The sequence below is a fragment of the Acinonyx jubatus genome, chromosome D1 (genome assembly GCF_027475565.1).
Source record: "Acinonyx jubatus isolate Ajub_Pintada_27869175 chromosome D1, VMU_Ajub_asm_v1.0, whole genome shotgun sequence".
In the NCBI taxonomy this organism is placed as follows: Eukaryota; Metazoa; Chordata; class Mammalia; order Carnivora; family Felidae; genus Acinonyx; species Acinonyx jubatus.
In genome coordinates this window covers 91,067,208-91,086,115 of record NC_069390.1, presented here as the reverse complement: position 1 = coordinate 91,086,115, position 18,908 = coordinate 91,067,208, and the positions used below count along the sequence as shown (strand labels likewise).

Genomic DNA, 18,908 nt, shown 5'->3' with positions numbered 1-18,908 from the left:
CAATACTAAGCACCGGTCACCCCTCTTTCTAAGGTCTTGCCTAAGGGAACACATGCCATATGCAAGTATTTTCCGATGTCTGCGTCCCGCCTCCCTCAGCTGGACTGGGATCCTCTGGGGGAGTAAAGGAGACAGGGGTGTCTTCTCCCTTACAGCCCCACTGTCTGCCAGGGGTCCTGCTCACAGTCGCTGCTTACGGGTCCTGCGCAGGGTCGGTACTGGGACCTGACACGGTGAGGATCTGGGGCCCGGACACACCGGGTCCTCCCCCTGGGGGTCCGCATACCTTGAGAGGCATCTGGTTTCCCTTCTCTATCCGGCTGCTCTGCAGACTTAGGCCTTTCTCTTTCCGCCTCTTCTTCATCAGCTCCCGCTGCTCCTTCTGCTTGTTCTGAACCTCAATCAGCACCGTGATGAAGGAGTTCTTCACTTCCTTTTCAAACTCCAGCTCGTCCCGGCGGGCCAGCTGTTGCACCAGCTCCTCCGAGAAGTCCCGGATGGCGCCCTCCACCTGGTCCAGCAGCTCGGTCAGCTCCGACCCGGACATGTGCCTCAGGCCTGCAGGGAGAGACCATCCCGCAGGTGACAGCTGCATCCAAGCCAGAGCCTGACGGGGAGGCTCCCGGGGCTGCTGCTGCTTGAGGTGGGTCTGCCTCTCCAGAGGGGACCCCTGCCAACCCCTTATAGGACTGGGAATTGAGGGGCTGCCAGGAAGGGAGGGACCCATATGCCGACAGCCAGAATGAACACCCCTTCCAGGGACACAAAAGAGGAAGAAGAAATAGCCCCCCAGGAAGCCTGGGGACTCTGTCCGCAAAAATGCACATGGACAGACATGTGCCGTTTTGATCCTGTGTTCCTCTTCCTACTTATTCTCTATTTCTATAATACTCCAAGTGCAAAATGGGTCAAGAATCAGGGGGAGAGGGGCGCCTGGGTGGCTCAGTAGGTTAAGTGACTGACTCTTGGTTTTGGCTCAGGTCACAATCTCACAGTTCCATGAGTTGGAGCCCTGCATCGGGCTCTGTTCTGGCAACACGGAGCCTGCCTTGAGGTTCTCAATCTCTCCCTCTCTCCCTGCCCCTTCCTTGCGTATGCTGTCTCTCTCTCTCTCTCTTTCTCTCAAACTAAATAAATAATAAATAAAAGATATAGCCGGACAGCAAAATAAGCGCAGTGACCTGATGCCCTCTTCACCCCTCCAGTCCTGCCCAGCAGCGAGTGCAGATATCCAGGAACATGGGAAATGTCAACACACTGAAAAATGAACCCTGGCTGGTTGGTACAGAGTCTGCCATCAGGGAAAAGGAAAGGGAACCTGAGATAAAGGGATACAGATAACTTTATCTTAAATTCTTGTCCCCTAAGACTTCTTCATTTAAAATCGATTGTATGGGAATGCAAACTGGTGCAGCCTCTCTGGAAAACAGTATGGAGCTTCCTCAAAAAATTAAAAATAGAACTACCCTATGACCCAGCAATTGTACTACTAGGCATTTATCCAAGGGATACAAGCAGGTGCTCTGTTTCGAAGGGGCACATGCACCCCAATGTTTACAGAAGCACTATCGACAATAGCCAAAGTATGGAAAGAACCCAAATGTCCATCGATGGATGAAATGGATAAAGAAGATGTGGGATATATATACAATGGAGTATTACTCGGCAATCAAAAAGAATGAAATCTTGCCACTTGCAACTACGTGGATGGAACTGGAGGGTATCATGCTAAGCAAAATTAGTCAAAGAAAGACAAATATCATATGACTTCACTCATAGGAGGACTTTAAGACACAGAACAGATGAACACAAGGGAAGGGAAGCAAAAATAATATAAAAACAGGGAGAGGGACAAAACATTAAGAGACCCTTGAATGTGGAGAACAAACGGGGTTCCTGGAGGGGTTGCGGGATGGGGGTCGGGCTAAATAGGTAAGGGGCATCAAGGAATCTACTTCTGAAATCACTGTTGCACTATATGCTAACTAACTGGGATGTAAATTAAAAAAATAAAATAAAATAAAATCGATTGTGGAGGGGAGGAGGGAGGCATCGTTTCAAATTGTCCATTTCTGAGATCTTTTGTTTCGGCCCCAGAATCCATTTTACTTCCCCGTTTCTGCTCTGGCCTATGTGTTTGCTGCCTTGGTTCACCTTCCCCATTTCTTCTGCTCTTTGGAGCTGCCTCCTCCTTCTGCATTTGCCATTTCACTCTGCACTTCAGCTGTTTTCGGGAGTCTTGCGCTGAATGCCGCTGTGTTTGGGGCCTTTGTGTGGCTGAGAACGGCTTGAAGGCAGCCAAGTCTGCCCCATCATTCCCAGCACATTCCTTCTGCATCGGCCATCCCCTGGCCTCTACTCTTTAGGGCCGCAGAGTTTCATTTTCAGGACACAGTTCTTCAGATCAGGCCTCAATTTTTACCATGTTTGGACCTTTACACCTGCCCGGCCCACCTTCTCCCTCTTGTGTTTCCAAGTCCTCACCAGCCTGCGTGCAGATCTCCTCGGCCCCTCCTGCAGCATGGGTACCCTTACCCCTCCAGACCGATGACTTTTATACACAATTGTGCCTTCACTGTGTTACATGTTTCCATTTCACGCCTCATCCGCCTTTTTCTTTGTGTGACTATAATTACTACAAACCTGTATCAGAGAGCTAACCCAGATTAAGAGCACAGATTCTGGAATCAACCTGCCTGGCTTCACATATGGGCTCCACCCCTCATGACCTGCATGTAGGGTAAGGGCAGATACAAATAAAAAATTAGAGCCTTGACTCTCCCTGTTGAAAATAAGGGAAGAGACTTTCTCTCTCCTTTACCTGACTTTTCTTTGAGAATGGCTTCCTGGGTCCTTTGCAGAGAGATGCCAATCATTTTAATGGCTAAATAAGCCTCTTGCCCATCTTAGGACTCAGGAATGTTTTCCCAACCCCCTAGGAGTCACGGCTTTGAAAAGTAATCACCAAGGAAGATGACAGGAGCCTAACTAGTCGCCTGACTCCAGATTGCAAAACCTATTTAATGTAATGGGTTGTATCCACTTAGCTGTAGACGAGAGTAGGATTTCTTTCTGCCTGTGATGTGCACCCCATTCTGGCTTAACGCTTATTCAATAATAAAATTGTCCTCTTTCTCTCTTCTCCTCTGTGGAACGGTTTTCTGGGTGAGGAGGAGATTTTGTTTTTAATTATATTTCCCCCACAGTGGCATCAAACAAGTCACTTAACCTCTCAGGATACTCAATTACCTCCATCCTAATGGAGTTGGCGTGGGGAGGAAATGAGATTATGCACAGAAATTCTTAGAACAGGGTCTGGCACACAGAAAGCTCTCCCAAAAATATCAGCTATCATTATTATTACCTTTTTCATTGATTTTACGGTAGCATCACTTTGGATAGTGGGTTCAGATTTCTTCTCTTTTTTTGGCTTTTGTCTTATTCTTTGGTTAGTTTTGCCATTTTTGATTTTAACTGACTTTTTCTCCACCTCCCCACCAAAAAGGCTAACTTCTCTCCTGATGCCCAGTAAGAAAGGTGCCACCAGCCTCCTCGATTTGAGGTTCTATTAGCTACATGTGAAGCATGTGCCCAGGGCCTGGCCCAGAATGGTCTTCATCCTTGGCAAGCCCACCCACCAGGGCCCTCACCTTCATAGGACCAGTTGTTGTTGAAGGTCTGGGTCAAGGCCTGCATCTCCTGAAGGAGGACAGAGTCAGCCTGGGAGGAGGTTTCTCCCTCATCCTCCTCTTCCAGGACCTCCTCTTCTTCCTCAGGGTCTGGGGAATTCTGCATCATTTCTTCAATCTCCTCAATGACCTAAAGAAGGTACACAAGAGAGTGCTAACTCTATTCTCTGCTGGAAGGACAGGCTGGCTCAAATTTTGATCGGTTAAGGAAGTTTCTAATTTGCTGCCTGTAAAATTCCCAAAGCGGTATCGTTATTTAATACATATTGAATAATAATAAAAATAGATCTGACCAAAGTCTTACATACACTCTTTAATGTAAAGCACACTTTAATGTGAAATCTCTTCCAAGAACACCATTTAGATGAGTGCTTTATTGGAGATAAACTCCTCTTTCGGGAAACAAAGCAAAGCTGCCTGGAAGGGAACATTTACTTCAATCTGCTGAGCATTTTATTTCTAAGTGAGGAAATACTTTATCCAACCAACTTTAGCACAAAACCCAGTCCATTAATTGTCACGGTGCTTCTGCTGTTCCTAGAACAGCTCAAAACAGGGAGGCTTTTTCACACCGAGGAAATTTCTCCAGAATTCACCTGGACAGGAACTAGGCTGCGCAGACACAAGTACGAAACAGGATGACAAAATAACAAAAGGGCGGGTAGGGTCCGGAGAGCAGAAAATAGATAGGAAACCAGCTGTAATCTAGACTCTTAACAGGGCCCAGCAGAGAGGGCTGAATGAGAGGACTGCCAGAGGACTGATTCGTCCGTTAATGGTTTACACATAAAGAAAATGGAACAAGCAAAGAAGGTCTGAAAGGCGTCTACAGATGGGTCTGGTCACGATAGGGCATTTTTATACATTTGTCTGTCGATTCTGGGATGGATTGAGGCTCCAGGCTACTGGACTGTGGTCCCTGAAGCAGGTTTCTTCATGTCAGCTGGACCAAGGACAAGGGGACTTAGGGTCCCCTCCTTGAGAATAATTTCTATTTTATCCCCACAACTTCTCAACTCCACTCAGCCAATTTAGGGAATACTTAGTCTTTGCTGAGAGCTGCTTATAAAATGCAAGCAAATGACAAACCCCTTTTAAAATTTTATGGCTCAGTTTCTCGTCTCTCAGACTACTTGTCCTTGACTTTGGATCACTGAATCGTATTTCTCTTACCATTCACAAGAATAACTGTTGGCCCCTATTCTCTTTTATCCGGCTCCCTTCAATCTCTTGGACCTCATCTGTTTATAATCCCACCTTTTTACCACAGAGTTCCTTTCACCAAAAAAGCACTGTCTGGCACCAAAGGCTCCTGGTGGAGTTTTTTGGTGGAACTACTTTGTGAAAAACTTGTATGGCACCTGCTCAAAAAAGTCACCCATAAATATTTGTTGACTAAAAAGTTGAAAAAAGAATCCAAAGACCCAAGATTATTCCCCTGAAGTAATAAGTGACTAAAGCCAAAATATAACTAATTCAATCAAATGTCAAACACTACATTTTTTTTTAAACAAAGACTCAACTGCATATTAAGAGTCCTTTTGGGGGTGCCTGGGTGGCTCAGTCGGTTAAGCATCTGACTTTGGCTCTGGTCATGATCTCATGGTTTGTGAGTTTAAGCCCCACGTCAGGCTCTGTGCTGGCAGCTCAGAGCCTAGAACCTGCTTCAGATTCTGTGTCTCCCTCTCTCTGCCCTCCCCCTCTGTACTCTGTCTCTCTCTCTCTCATTCCAAAGTAAATAAACATTAAAAAAAAAAAAAAGAGTCCCTTTGTAAGGCTCAACATTTTGAGTACTCTGTGAAATATGAGAAAATACCCATCAAACAAAAGCCTCATCTGCCACTTCTATCTTTGCAGGAACAGGGATTTAGGACCCTTATTTAAGTGTCTTGACTCTTAATGGGATTGCATGCAGAGGCTTAGCAAGAAGTGAAGCCAGTCAACACTGGGCCTGTCTCTGGACATAATCAAACATGAGCCCCGCCCAACCCAAGGGTCAGGAATTATGTTCCTATTTACCGCAGGTGGGTAAACTAAGGCATAAAGAGAAATGAAATCCCTTATCACAGATGCTCCGAGTCATCAACACAGCCACACTAGACCATATATCTTTCTTCTGACAAGGGGCACCTGGGTGGCTCAGTCGGTTAAGCGTCCAACTCTTGGTTTCAGCTCAGGTGGTGATCTCACAGCTCGTGAGTTCAAGCCCCACATCGGGCTCTGTACTAACAGCATGAAGCCTGCTTGGGATTCTCTCTCTCCTCTCTCTCTGCCCCTCCCTGCTCACTCTCTCTCTCTCTCAAAAATAAATAAACTTTAAAAAAATTAAAATAAAATAAAAAGATGTGACAAGTATGTGTACTTAAACTTTTTCTTGAGCCAGAAAACAAAAAGTCCTGAGAACCAAGAGAAATATTCGTACCTGATCTGCTGTGAGTAGAGGCTCCTCATTGATACCAGAATCGTGTTCACTCTTCTCGTTGAACTCTTCCTCTTCCTTCTCATGGATCTGAAGGGGGGTGGGGAGGGGGTGGAATTCCAATGGATCATCAGCAGAACCAGGGATCTCTTTACTCTCTGGTGTCTAGAACGGATAACATGACTGAGAGGCCCCTCCGGCCGGCCATCCACTGTGTAAAGAGGGGAATCTGAAGAGGTGCCCAGAGTTTCACCCAATTCCAAACACAGCCCTTCTGCACAACATGCATCCCTGAGTCAGGAAAGGACAACGAGGGATGTCTGACTCAAAGGGAGGAGCACTGTTCTTTAACCCACAGACAGGTCGTCCCTGTGTGAACGAGGAACCTTCCCAAGGCAAGTGACACTGTCGACAATTCCTGCAGCAAAGTCACCCTTATTTATACAAGGAGTTTCAATCTGGGGTTTTGTTTCCAGAGTTTACTTAATTAGGCATTTTAACGGGTGGGTTGTTCCAATCCAAACAGTCAAGCTTTTAGAACTTGATGAAAGGCTGTCTCGAATTGGAATTGGAATTGGAATTGGAATTGGAATTGGAATTGGAATTGGAATTAGAATTGGAATTCTAGGCTTGGTGTCATAGCTGCAGAAGGAGGTGATGAATCTACATGAGGCATGCCACGGTATCACCTGACCACGTGAACTACAGGACAGACTAAACATCAAAAATATTGAAACATTTGCCGTTTCTCCAAAATTCCACAATGCCAAGTAAGATTCTGAAAGTTCACAGCCATTGTGATTCTAGGTGTTGAAATCCAACAAGGTATTCACAGCACATCTGGCTTTATTGACCATATCCCAAACAGCCACGGTCCAGCACTTAGGTTCAAATCCTACACAAAATCAACCACTAAATCACCCCACAGGCTGTCTGTATCCAGAAGTCAGATTTGAGAGTCATATAAGGGCTGGTAAGGAGAGCCTCCAGGAAATCTTTCTGCAGAGACACCTCTCTTCCTGGAATCAATTTTTACTTGCTCTTCGATAGCTGGCATGCTTATCTGCCTCTTCCCTGGGGATTACACTTCTGTTCCGACAGAAAACACCCAGTTCCACCCCAAGCAATCATGTCAGAGATCATCTATCCTCAGAAATTTCTCCCCTCTTCTTTGAGCTCCACCTTGGCAGATGCCCCTAACAAAACACATCATCTTCTGTCCACGTTTGCGTGAAACTAGGACTATGTCATTAAAAAATTAATCAAATATATCCCAAATGCTGTCTGCACTCAACCTGGATGAGGGGTAGGACCGGGAAGTAATGGGATCATTTGAGGGGCTTGTGCGCCAGATGGTGACATCTATTTCTGTTGGCGAACCCATATGCTGCTCTCTCCGCCAAGTTTACCTACCACCTGTGGTGGCCGCCTGGCTTCCGCACTCCCCACTCTGCAGAACGAAGCTCCCGGAGCCCCACTTTGTTCACAACTACACTCGTGGCAAAACTTCTCAGGGCCAGAAAGGCCCAGAAGCTAGAAGTTAGGCTCACCCTGGGGAACAGAGGTTGTTGTTTTCTGTTTGGATGATTTTCTATAGGCGAGTGTGAGATATAACCAGAATTTCTTTGACATTAAACCTACTCTAAAAGCAAAAGGCTTACATCTTCTGAGACATGGCCAATTTTCACTGACTGCTAATACTGCATCATTGAGCTACACTGTCTGCTTTCCCAAGGTCTTCCCTCTGAGCTCCTGGCTGAAAGCAGGGAGGGAGTTTCTAGGGACAGACGCTTCTTGCTGTTTAAATGTTAGTGAACCCGAGCAGTGGCATGGATGCCTCTTGGAGCTTTCTCGCCTCTCCCTCTGACACAAAGCCTGTGGGTCTGATTTGTCAGGCTTGGGTAAAAAGAGACCTGAAAATCAATTATAATGAATGATAAGTCACCCTGAGTTCCTAGTATTGTGTGAGCCATCCCTACCCCACGTTTTCTCAGATCTCAGAAGCCTGATGCTAAAAAGTAAAATAAAAGGAGAAACAAACACAAAGTACTTAAAGTCCTGGCTCCTTCCCTCCGCTCTCATGTGTGGATTATCCCCCCTGCCTCTGATTTCACACATCCACCCCATCCCTGGCCTTTTCTCCTCCCTCTCTAGCTTTTGGTTCTCATTCTCTCTTCCTTCCTTACCCTCTCTAGGGCTCTTCCCACATTTTCTCCCCGTCCTAGCAGACTGTTCCGCCTACAGTTTGTGTCCCTTCTCAACAAGGCTTCTTTCCTTATGAATGCCTTTTATAGACTCCCTACTTCCCTTCTTTACCAGGACAATATCTCAGGCAGAGAGTGGAAAACTGGGTGGGAACAAATAGGGAAAAAAAAGAAAAAAATTTGAAAAATGATAACACTAGTACATATGGATAGGATTATATGATTTACACACACACACACTTATGTACGTGGAAGAGTATGTATACACTCTTATTCTCATATATGAGAGACCTAGAAATTGCTACAGGGAGTTTGTTTAGTCTCTTGTGTGGCATTGGGAAGACTAAAGCCAAAAACAACCTGCAGGCTAGGTCATTTAAGGCTGAATTAGCTTATAGACTAAAACTCACATTGTGTCCATACTGTAGAAGTGAACCATGACTGTTTCAAGAAAAATCATTCTTCCAAGTGACTTCTTTCCAGAACTGAGAAAAAAAGACCGAGATCCAGAAAAGGTCTGGCCATACTACTCGACAAGCCATTTCTTCCTCCTGTTTTGGGTCAAGGGTGTGCCCCCAAGGCTGTAACGTGGTAGCTTCAAACTTGACACTAAATGTGGAGAACCTTCCCTGGAGCCTATAAGACTGCCAAGTCTTGCTGCACAGAAGTCTGAGTGAGGACTGAAATTACAGAGTCCTTGTGTTCAATAATGACTATTAACCAGATGATTCTATTCCCTCCCCTTATCACAATTGTTTCACACAGGTGATTGCCTTGACCAAAAGTAAGAGAATGAAGGTACATTTTCACCTTCGGTCAAAAGTTAAAAAAAAAAAAAAAAAAATCAATGGCATGCACCCAGCCCGGGGAAAAGACAACTACATCCCCTGTATGCTTGTGAACAACCAGGAAACATCTGTGTGGGGTTAAGTCAGTGCCTCTGAATCCCCACAGTGAGATGCACCAGAGCCCAGCAAACAGCATGTAGACAACAGACGCTTCTTGAACGAATTAATGAACACATGAAAGAGACAGGAATGGCAACACTATTGCCTCCTATAGTCAGCCCCTGTCCACATACAACTTAGCTGTTTAGTCACCTGGAAAACAGAAGAGTGGAACACCCGGTCCTGGATGTTCGTTCCTCTTATCCAAGACAACTGCCATGTGCTATTAATTCAAGTTACAGGGACAAAAGAGACTGTCTTTTACATCAATCAGGGACAAAATATTGATTAATTGAAAAACCCAATAAACGTGGAGAACTTTAAATAATAATAATAATACAGAACTCGAGCATAGTATTTTGGCCTAAAAATGTAAGTGTACACATATTTTTCCACCAAGCTCCTAACGTAAGGCCAAGGCCTTTTTCTTCATGATGGGCCTCTGAGTAGAGGTTCCATATTGTCTTTCTCCTATTGTCCACATCAGAACACAATTTTTTAAGATGTTTTAAATGATTTACCATTTCTGTGTTTTTATAGCAGGAGGAAGACAGGGGATAGCACACACACTCCATTATCTCCTCTTCCTCCTGAAATCTAACTACAGTGAGAGCTAAAGGACCAAAAGAGGATATCCCACAGGAACAAAACAAACCAGAGTAAAGACAACAGCAAAGGAGATGCTAGAAAGCAGATGCTGAGCTAGCAGGCTAGAGGAGTAAGCTCTGTAGGAGGAGGCTTCCCAAAGTAAGTGCTTTTACCCCAAAGATGCTGAAAGACTCAGAATTAGAGACTTCAGGTGGTACTGGGAGGTGGGGCTGCAAAAAGAAGGATCTGCTGGGATTCTTCATAGGAGCAGCAAGACCCCGGGTCTCTTCTCCCTTCCCACATAGAAAGGCAACTACCACCCTCTCACCATTAAAAGAAGTGGAGATTTTACTCTGGAAAGGTTGAACTAGGAGGCCCTGGACTCAAGATACCCATGGCCACCTGAAAGCAGGGGTGAGGGATCTTGCCCCAAACAGAGGGATTAAGTGAAAGTCTACATACTCACCAAGACCCTCCTGCCCTTATTAGGCTCTAAGGACACTGGCAGTCAGGCTTATCCTCCTCAAGCAAAACATGACTCAAGTCACTAACCAGCACATTTCTATTACACTGCCCAAGAAAAAAGACCTATAGATACATGCCAATATTTGGGGCCTCCAAAAAAAAACGACCAGGTCCTTACTGATCACTACAGTGGGGGCAGCAGGAGATAAGACCTGCCCAAAGGAAGAGCTCAATGAGTCTAGCTTCACTTTTAAATATGAAATTATGCCCAAGGACTGTCAAACATTTGCAGACAATCCCCAACATGAAAGACAGGGACTGAAACAAATACATAGGAAAAGCAAATCAAAAGCAATACAGAGGGCAGAAGAAACTCCTTCCTATCATTACTGTCCTCAGAAAGACATCAAGGAAACACTGCTTCCTCGAAACATGGTCTTTTTAGTAGAATTAATTAAAGAAAAAAAAAAACAATAAGAAAGAGCTCTTAGACACTAAAATTATAGTAGCAAAATCTGTATTTTCAAAAGAAGAATTGAAGATAAGGTTGAGAAAATCACCGAGAGAGTAAAGCAAAATAAGTGGATAGAAAATGGGAGGGTAGAAAAAGCAGAAGATCATTTTAAGTCCAACACTTGAATAAAACAAATTCCAAAACACAAAAACACAAGAGATGGTCTCTCTCAGCCACAAAAGAGTAGCTAGTATTGGACTTACTGCTTCAGCCACATACAACTACAAATCTGGACAAAATCTATGAGCCAATTGTTTTGAGGCACTGGGCATAGACAGTGAAAGGCTGTGACCATTGAAAGAAGGGAAAACATGAAATAAATGAAAGCTGAGAATCTGTCACCTGTGAACTAACACTACAAGAAATCCTATAGAAAGTTTTTTGGCCTAAAAGGAAATGATTAAAAATCAGACCACGGGAAGGAATAAATAATACCAAAAATGGTAAATATTAAAAATTTATGCTTTTTTTCCTTCTCCTAATTTCCTTAAAAGACAACTAACTGTGTAAAGCAAAAGATAAAAACTTTGTGTTGCGGGGTACATAATATGGATTGCAGTAAAATATATGACAACAATAGCACAGAGGATAACAGGAATATACTTATACTGCAGAAAGTGTTTTACATTTTATGTGAAGTAGCATAATATTAATACTAAATGTACTATGATAACTTAATAATGCAGAGTATAATCATTAAAGAAGTCAGTAAAAAACAAAAACAGAAACAAACCAGAAACACACACACCAAGAGGTATAGCTAAAATCTAATGGAAGAAATAAAATGGAATACCACACAAATTTGATTAACCCAAAAGAAGGCAGGGAAGATGGAACAGAGGAATAACAACTACAACAAAAACCCAGAGAGGACAAATAGAAATGCAAGATCATACATTTAAACACAAACTATTCAAGTTACTTTAAGTGTTAATGGACTAAACACTATGCAAATGAATTAAACCCAATGAACGAAAAAGCACACATCATCATTTTCAGACTAAATATAAAAGATGAGGGTGCTGGAATGGCTCAGTCAATTAAGTAACTGGCTCTTGATTTCAGCTCAGGTCATGATCTCATGATTCGTGGGATGGAGCCCCAGGCTGGGCTCTACGCTGATGGCGTGGAAGAGTCCCCGCTCCCCGCCCCTCCCCGGCTCTCTCTCTTTCTCTCTCAAAAATAAGAATAATAGTAAAAAAAACTCAACTATATGCAATCTATAAAAAACACTCTTTAAACATAAAGACAGGAACAGGTGAAAAGTAAAAGGACTGATAGAAACACCGTACAATCCAGTAATTACACTGGCAGGTATTTACCCAAAGAAAATGAAAACACTAATTCAAATAGACATATGCACCCCTATGTTTATTGTAGCATTATTTACAATAACCAAGATATGGAAGCAACCTGTGTCCATCAATAGATGAACGAATAAAGAAGATCTGGTATATATATACAATGGAATATTACTTAGCCATACAAAAGAATGAGAATTGGGGGCACCTGGGTGGCTCAGTCAGTTAAGCATCTGACTTCAGCTCAGGTCACGATCTCGTGGTTCATGAGCTCAAGCCTCGAATCGGGCTCTGCTCTATCAGTGCAGAAGAGCCTGCTTCAGATCTTCTGTCTCCCTCTCTCTCTGCCCCTCCCCTACTTGTGCGCTCACACACGTGCACACACACTCACTCTCCCTGTCCATCTCAAAAAAAAAAAAAAAAACATTAAGGAAAAAGAATGAGGTCTTGCCATTTGTGACAATATGGATGGAGCTAGTGTTATTATCCTAAGTGAAATAAGTCCGAGTTAGTCAAATACCATGATTTCACTTATATGTGGAATCTGAAAGACAAAACAACCAAAAATAGAAACACTCATAAATACAGAGAACAAACTGATAGTTGCCAGAGGGAAGAGTGGTGGGGGTAATGGGCAAATAGCTAAAGAGGTACAAACTTCTGGTTATAAAGCAGATAAATCGGGGTGGGGGGGCCACCTGGCTGGCTCAGTTGGTAGAGCATATGACTTAAGATCTTGGGGTCATGAGTTCAAGCCCCACGTTGGGCATAGAGCTTACAATAAATGAATCAATTGATCAATCAATCATGGAGATGAAAAGCACAGGAAAGGAATATAGTCCATAATATTGTAATAACACTATATAGTGACAGATGATAACCACATTTATCATGGTGAGCATTGCATAATGTACAGAATTGTCAACTCACTATGTTGTGTACCTGAAAAAAGAACTAATTTAATGTTATATGTCAATTTTACTTCAATAATAAAAATTAAAACCAAAAACTAAATTGTAGTGGATAAACAGGCAAAATAATCAGTTAAGAAATAGAAGAATTCAACAACACTTAAACCAACTTAATCTAGTTGATCTTTATAGAACATTGCAACCAACAATTACAGAATATACATTCTTTTCAATGGCACGTAGTACATTCCTAAGATACAGCATATGCTGAGCCATATATCGATCCCAATATATTTTAAAAGACTGAATTTGTACAGATTGTGTTCTTGCCAAAACTAAATTAGAAATCAATGACAAAATGATAACTATAAAATCCCCAAACATTTTGAAATTCAGCAACATACATCTAAATTACCCATAAGCTGAAGGTTAACAAAAACATGCCATATCAAAACTGTGGGATTCAGTTAAAGCAATGCTGAAAGGAAATTTTATTACTTTAAGATGCTCATGGTATTGCTGATCTGAATGCTTGTGTCCTCCCCAAATTCACATGTTGAAATCTTAATGCTCAATGTGATGGTATTTAAGGTGGGCACTCAGGGATTTGCTTGGGTCATGAGGGTGGAGCCGTCATGACTGGGATTGGTACCCTAGAAAAGAGGCTCCACAGAGCTCCTGAGATCCCTTGTACCAATAAGGACACAGCCAGAAATTGACAGTCTGTAAGCCAGAAGAGGGCCTTTACCGGAACCTAATCATGCTGGCACCCTGGATTCCAGCCTTCTTAACTGTGAGAAATAAATCTCTGTTGTTTATAAGGCATCCTGTGTGTGGTATTGTGTCATAGCAGCCCGAGTGGACTAAGACAATTATTTTTAAAGTTTAAAATCTGATCTAAGCTCCTACCTTACAGGGCTTAGTAAAACCCTAGTCAGTGTAAGGAAGGAAATAATAAAGTTAAGGAAAGAAATCAACAAATGAGAAAATGAACAAACAACAGAGGAAAAGAAAACTAAAAGTGCTGTTCTGGAAAGATGAATAAAAGTGATAAACCCATAATTAGACTTAAGAGAGAGGATGGGAGGGAGAGGGAGAGAAGGAGAAAGAAAACACAAATTAGCAGATCAGAAATAAAAAGAGGACCATCACTATAGATTTTACTGACATTAAATAATAAGAACATATCATAAACAACTTTGTGGTCAATACATTCAATTATTTAGATTAAATGAACAAATTCCTTGAAAAACACTATTTGCCAAAATCAGCTTGGGAAGAAATGGAAAATCTGAACACCTCTACATACATTTATTTATTTATTTATTTATTTATTTATTTATTTATTTTTAATTAATTTTTTTAACGTTTATTCATTTTTGAGAGACAGAGAGAGACAGAACATGAGTGAGGAAGGGGAAAAGAGAGGGAGACACAGAATCTGAAACAGGCTCCAGGCTCTGAGCTGTCAGCACAGAGCCCGATGCAGGGCTCGAACTCACAAACTGCAAGATCCTGACCTGAGCCAAAGTTGAACGCTCAGCCGACTGAGCCACCCAGGCGCCCTGTCACCTCTACATTTATTAAAGAAATTGAATGTGTAACCCAAAATCTTCCTCAGAGAAAACACCTGGGCCAGACGGTTTCACTGGTGTAGTCTATCAAATATGTAAGGAAGAGATAATACCAGTCTAAGACAAACTCAGAAAGTAGAAACATTCCCAATTCATGCTATGACATTACAAGAAAAGAACATTACAGAAAAAGATTCCTTGTGAACATAGATGCAAAAATCTTTAATAAAATATTAGCAAATCAAATCCCACATTATGTAAAATCGATACTATATCATGACTAAGCAGAGTTTATCTTAAGAATGAAAGGTTGCTTTAATATTTGAAAATCGATTAATGTAATACATCACATTAACATAATAAATTGATCTACCTACATAAATGGATCTATGGATTTAACACACCATCACAGTTGAATTTTCAGCAAGTTATAGAAATTGATTAACTGATTCCACAATTTATATGGAAATGCAAAAGACCTAAAATAGCCAGAAGAGTGGCCCTTGGGTGGCTCAGTTGGTGAAGAATCTGACTCTTGATTTCAGCTCGGGTCATGATCTCACAGTTTGTGAGTTCGAGCCCTGCATCAGGTTCCTCACTGACAGCACAAAGCCTGCTTGGGATCCTATCTCTCCCTCTCTCTCTGCCCTCCCTCCCTCAAAATAAATAAATAAACTTTACAAAATATAAAAACAAAAAGTAAATAAAATAAAATACCCAAAACAACTTTGGAGAAAAAGAACAAAGTTGAAAGACTTATACAGTTGACCCTTGAACAATGCAGGGGTTAAGGGTACCAATGCCCTGCACAGTAATAATCTACATGTAACTTTTGACTCCCCCAAACTTAACTACAAGTAGCCTACTGTTGATGGAAGCCTTACTGATAATATAGACAGTTGATTAACATATATTTGGTATGTTATATGTATTATACACTGTATCTTTATAATAAAGTAAGCTTGAGAGAAGAAAATGTTATTGAAAATCATAAGGAAGAGAAAACACATTTACAGTACTATACTGTATTTACAAAAAAAACTCCATATGTAAGTGGTCCCACGCAGGTCAAACCCATGTTGTTCAAGGGTCAGCTGTCCTACTTTATATCAAGACTTATTACAAAGCTACAGTAATGAATACAGCATGGTATTGGCATAACACACAGCAATGAAACAGAATAAAGAATTCAGAAATAGATCCACACATATATGGTCAATTGATTTTCAACATAGGTGCCAAGACAATTTAATAGGGAAAGAACAGTATTTCCAATAAGTAGTATCAGAACAATTCGATAGCCATACACGTGTACACACACACACACACACACACACACACACACACACACACCAACTTTGACCCTTACCTCACACCACATATAGAAGCTAACTTGAAATGAATCATAAACCACAGAAAAGCTAAAACTATAAGACTTCCAGAAGACTTAAGAACAAACTTCAGTGACTTCTTAAATACTACACAAGAGGGGGTGCCTGGGTGGCTCAGTCAGTTAAGCATCCAACTTCAGCTCAGGTCATGACCTCACAGTCCATGAGTTTGAGCCCCACATTGGGCTCTGTGCTGACAGCTCAGCTGACAGCCTGGAGCCTGCTTTGGATTCTGGGTCTCGCTCTCTCTCTGCCCCTGCCCCACTTGTGCTCTGTCTGTCTCTCTCTCTCTCTCAAAATAATAAGTAAAGATTTAAAAAAATTATAAATAAATAAATAAATAAATACTACACAAAGAGCACAAACTATAAAAGAAAAAATCAATAAATTGGGATTGATCACATTTAAAAAACATTTGACCTTCAAAAGATAAGGTTAAGAAAGTTAAAAGGCATAGACAAATAGAAGGTATTTGCAAAACATAGGACTTAAGACTTATGTCTAGAATATATGTGTTAAATTAATTAAACAAGGAGGCCATTAGAGTGATGTGGTTTCAATGATTTAGAAGCCTACTAAGCAAACCAAAATTTAAGTCTCTAATGCTTCAAGGTTAAGAATTCAAACCAAAGAACAACCAATCACAAACAGCCAACTGGCCTTTCCCAAATAATACAACCACTTAAGCTATAGTTAATCAACTTCCTTCTTTGCTTCTCCCTTTTCTATGTAAAAGTCTTTCCTGTAGCTCCTGTTGGTGGAACACTCCTAACCACTTTAGCTTTGGCACTGTCCTATTTGATTCTTACTCAAGTAAACTCTTAAAAATTTAGTATGCCTCATTTTATCTTTTAATGTAAAGAATAATAACAATTTAGGGGTGCCTGGGTAGCTCAGTCAGTAAGTGTCTGACTTCAGCTCAGATCATGATCTCGTGGTTCGTGAGTTCGAGCCCCACATCAGGCTCTGTGCTGACAGCTCAGAGCCTGGAGCCTATTTCGGATTCTGTGTCTCCCTCTCTCTCTGCTCCTCCCCCCACTCACACTCTGTCTCCCTCTCTCAAAAATAAATAAAAACATTTAAAAATTTTAAAAAAAGAATAATAACTATTTAAAAAGAATACAAACACCACATTAAGAAAGTGGGCAAAAGATTTAAATGCGCTCTTCACTGAAGAAGATACACAGATGGTAAATAAGTACATGAAAAGATGCTCCATATCATATGTTACTAAGGGAATTCAAATTTAACCCAAATAAGACACTCCATATACCTACTCAAATGTCTAAAATGTAAAAGGCTCTGTCTCTTTCTGACCCTCCCCTACTCGCAAACGTGCTCATCACTCTGTAGCTCTTTCTCTCAAAAATAAATAAATAAATATTATAAAAATAAACAATAAAATAAAAGGCCATCTATAACAAGTGTTGGTGAGGATGTTGGTGAGGATGTTGGTGAGGAGCTCTCAAACTGGAAAACAGTTTGACGGTTTCTTAAAAAGCAAAACATACACTTACCATATGACCCCGACGTTCCACTCATAGGTTATTTTACCCAAGAGAAACAGAGACATATGTCCACAAAAAGACTTAGGCAAGAATGTTCATAACAGCTTTATTTGCAATATTCAAAAACTGGAAACAACCTAAATGTCCATCAACAGGTGAATGAATAAGCAAATTATGGTATATCTATATAATGGAATCCCCTCTGCAATAAAAAAGAATGAACCATTGATACAAACAACAAAATGGATGACTATCCAAACAATTATACTGAGTCTTAAAAAGCCAAACCAGGGGGCGTCCGGGTGGCTCAGTCGGTTGGGTGTCCGACTTCGGCCTAGGTCATGATCTCGCCGTTCCTGAGTTTGAGCCCCACGTCAGGCTCTGTGCTGACAGCTCGGAGCCTGGAGCCTGTTTCAGAGACTGTGTCTCCCTCTCCCTCTCTCTGCCCCTCCCCCGTTCGTGCTCTGTCTCTCTCTCTCTCAAAAATAAACATTAAAAAAAAAGCCAGACCTGCCCCCCCCCCCAAAAAGAGTGCATGCTGCATGACTCCATTTATAGGAAATTCTAGAAAATGCAAATTAATCTATAGTGACAGAAATGGGTTGCCTGGAGATTGGAGGGTGAAAGAGAGTAGTAACGGAAATGTTCAGTATCTTGATTGTGATGATGGTTTCACAGATGTATACATATGTCAAAACTTATCAAATTGAACACTTTAATATGTGCCATTTATCATATGCCAATCATCCTTCAGTAAAGCTATGAGAAAAAAAGAAAACCATAAAATGAAATGAAATAAAAGAATAATACACCATGACCAAGTTGGGTTTATCTCAAGAATGCAAAGTTGACTTAATATTTGAGAATCAATTAATGTAATTTATCATATTAACATAATAAAGGATAAAACTACACATGTAATCATCTCAATAGAGGCAGAAAACAGAAATAATTAATCTTCAGAGAAATAACACAAGAAAACATGCCACAATTTAGTCCAGGTTGAAAGGGCCCACTAAGTATAATGTAGAATGAATGGGAGGGGGGGCACACACTACAAGGCACATCACTGGAAAATTTCAAATGAGAAAGAAAAAAGAACATCCTGAAAGCTAGTCACATATAAAAGAAGGAGAATCAGAATGAATTTGAGGGCTTCTCAACAGCAAGTGAAAGCTGGAAGATAAGAGAACAATGCCTTCAGAATTCTGAGTAAAAAAACTTTTTGCAACCTAAATTAACTATCAAGTCAAACTCTCAACCAAGTACATGACAGGAGAATAAAGACATTCTCGTATATTCTAAAAAAGATATTCTTCTGTACCCTTTCTCAGAACATACCGATTTTTTCCCCACAAAACAAGGAAATAAACCCAGAAAGATAAAAAACTATGGCA

At 41.5% G+C, this 18,908-nt stretch overlaps 1 protein-coding gene and 1 non-coding gene across 3 annotated transcripts in view; one reads left to right on the top strand and one right to left on the bottom strand.

The window, feature by feature from the left end:
* Nucleotides 1-18,908, bottom strand: part of FEZ1 (fasciculation and elongation protein zeta 1) — a 43,480-nt gene that overhangs the window by 9,264 nt on the left and 15,308 nt on the right. For both annotated transcript variants that reach the window (XM_027036858.2, XM_027036860.2), the window contains exons 4-6: nt 6,112-6,198; nt 3,651-3,819; nt 287-558 (exon numbers count right to left, since the gene is read on the bottom strand). In XM_027036858.2, coding sequence (XP_026892659.1) covers nt 287-558; nt 3,651-3,819; nt 6,112-6,198 — 528 coding nt within the window. The remainder of the gene's footprint in view (nt 1-286; nt 559-3,650; nt 3,820-6,111; nt 6,199-18,908) is intronic.
* Nucleotides 12,824-12,896, top strand: TRNAL-UAA (transfer RNA leucine (anticodon UAA)). The gene has a single exon. It is a non-coding gene; the product is annotated as a tRNA-Leu (tRNA).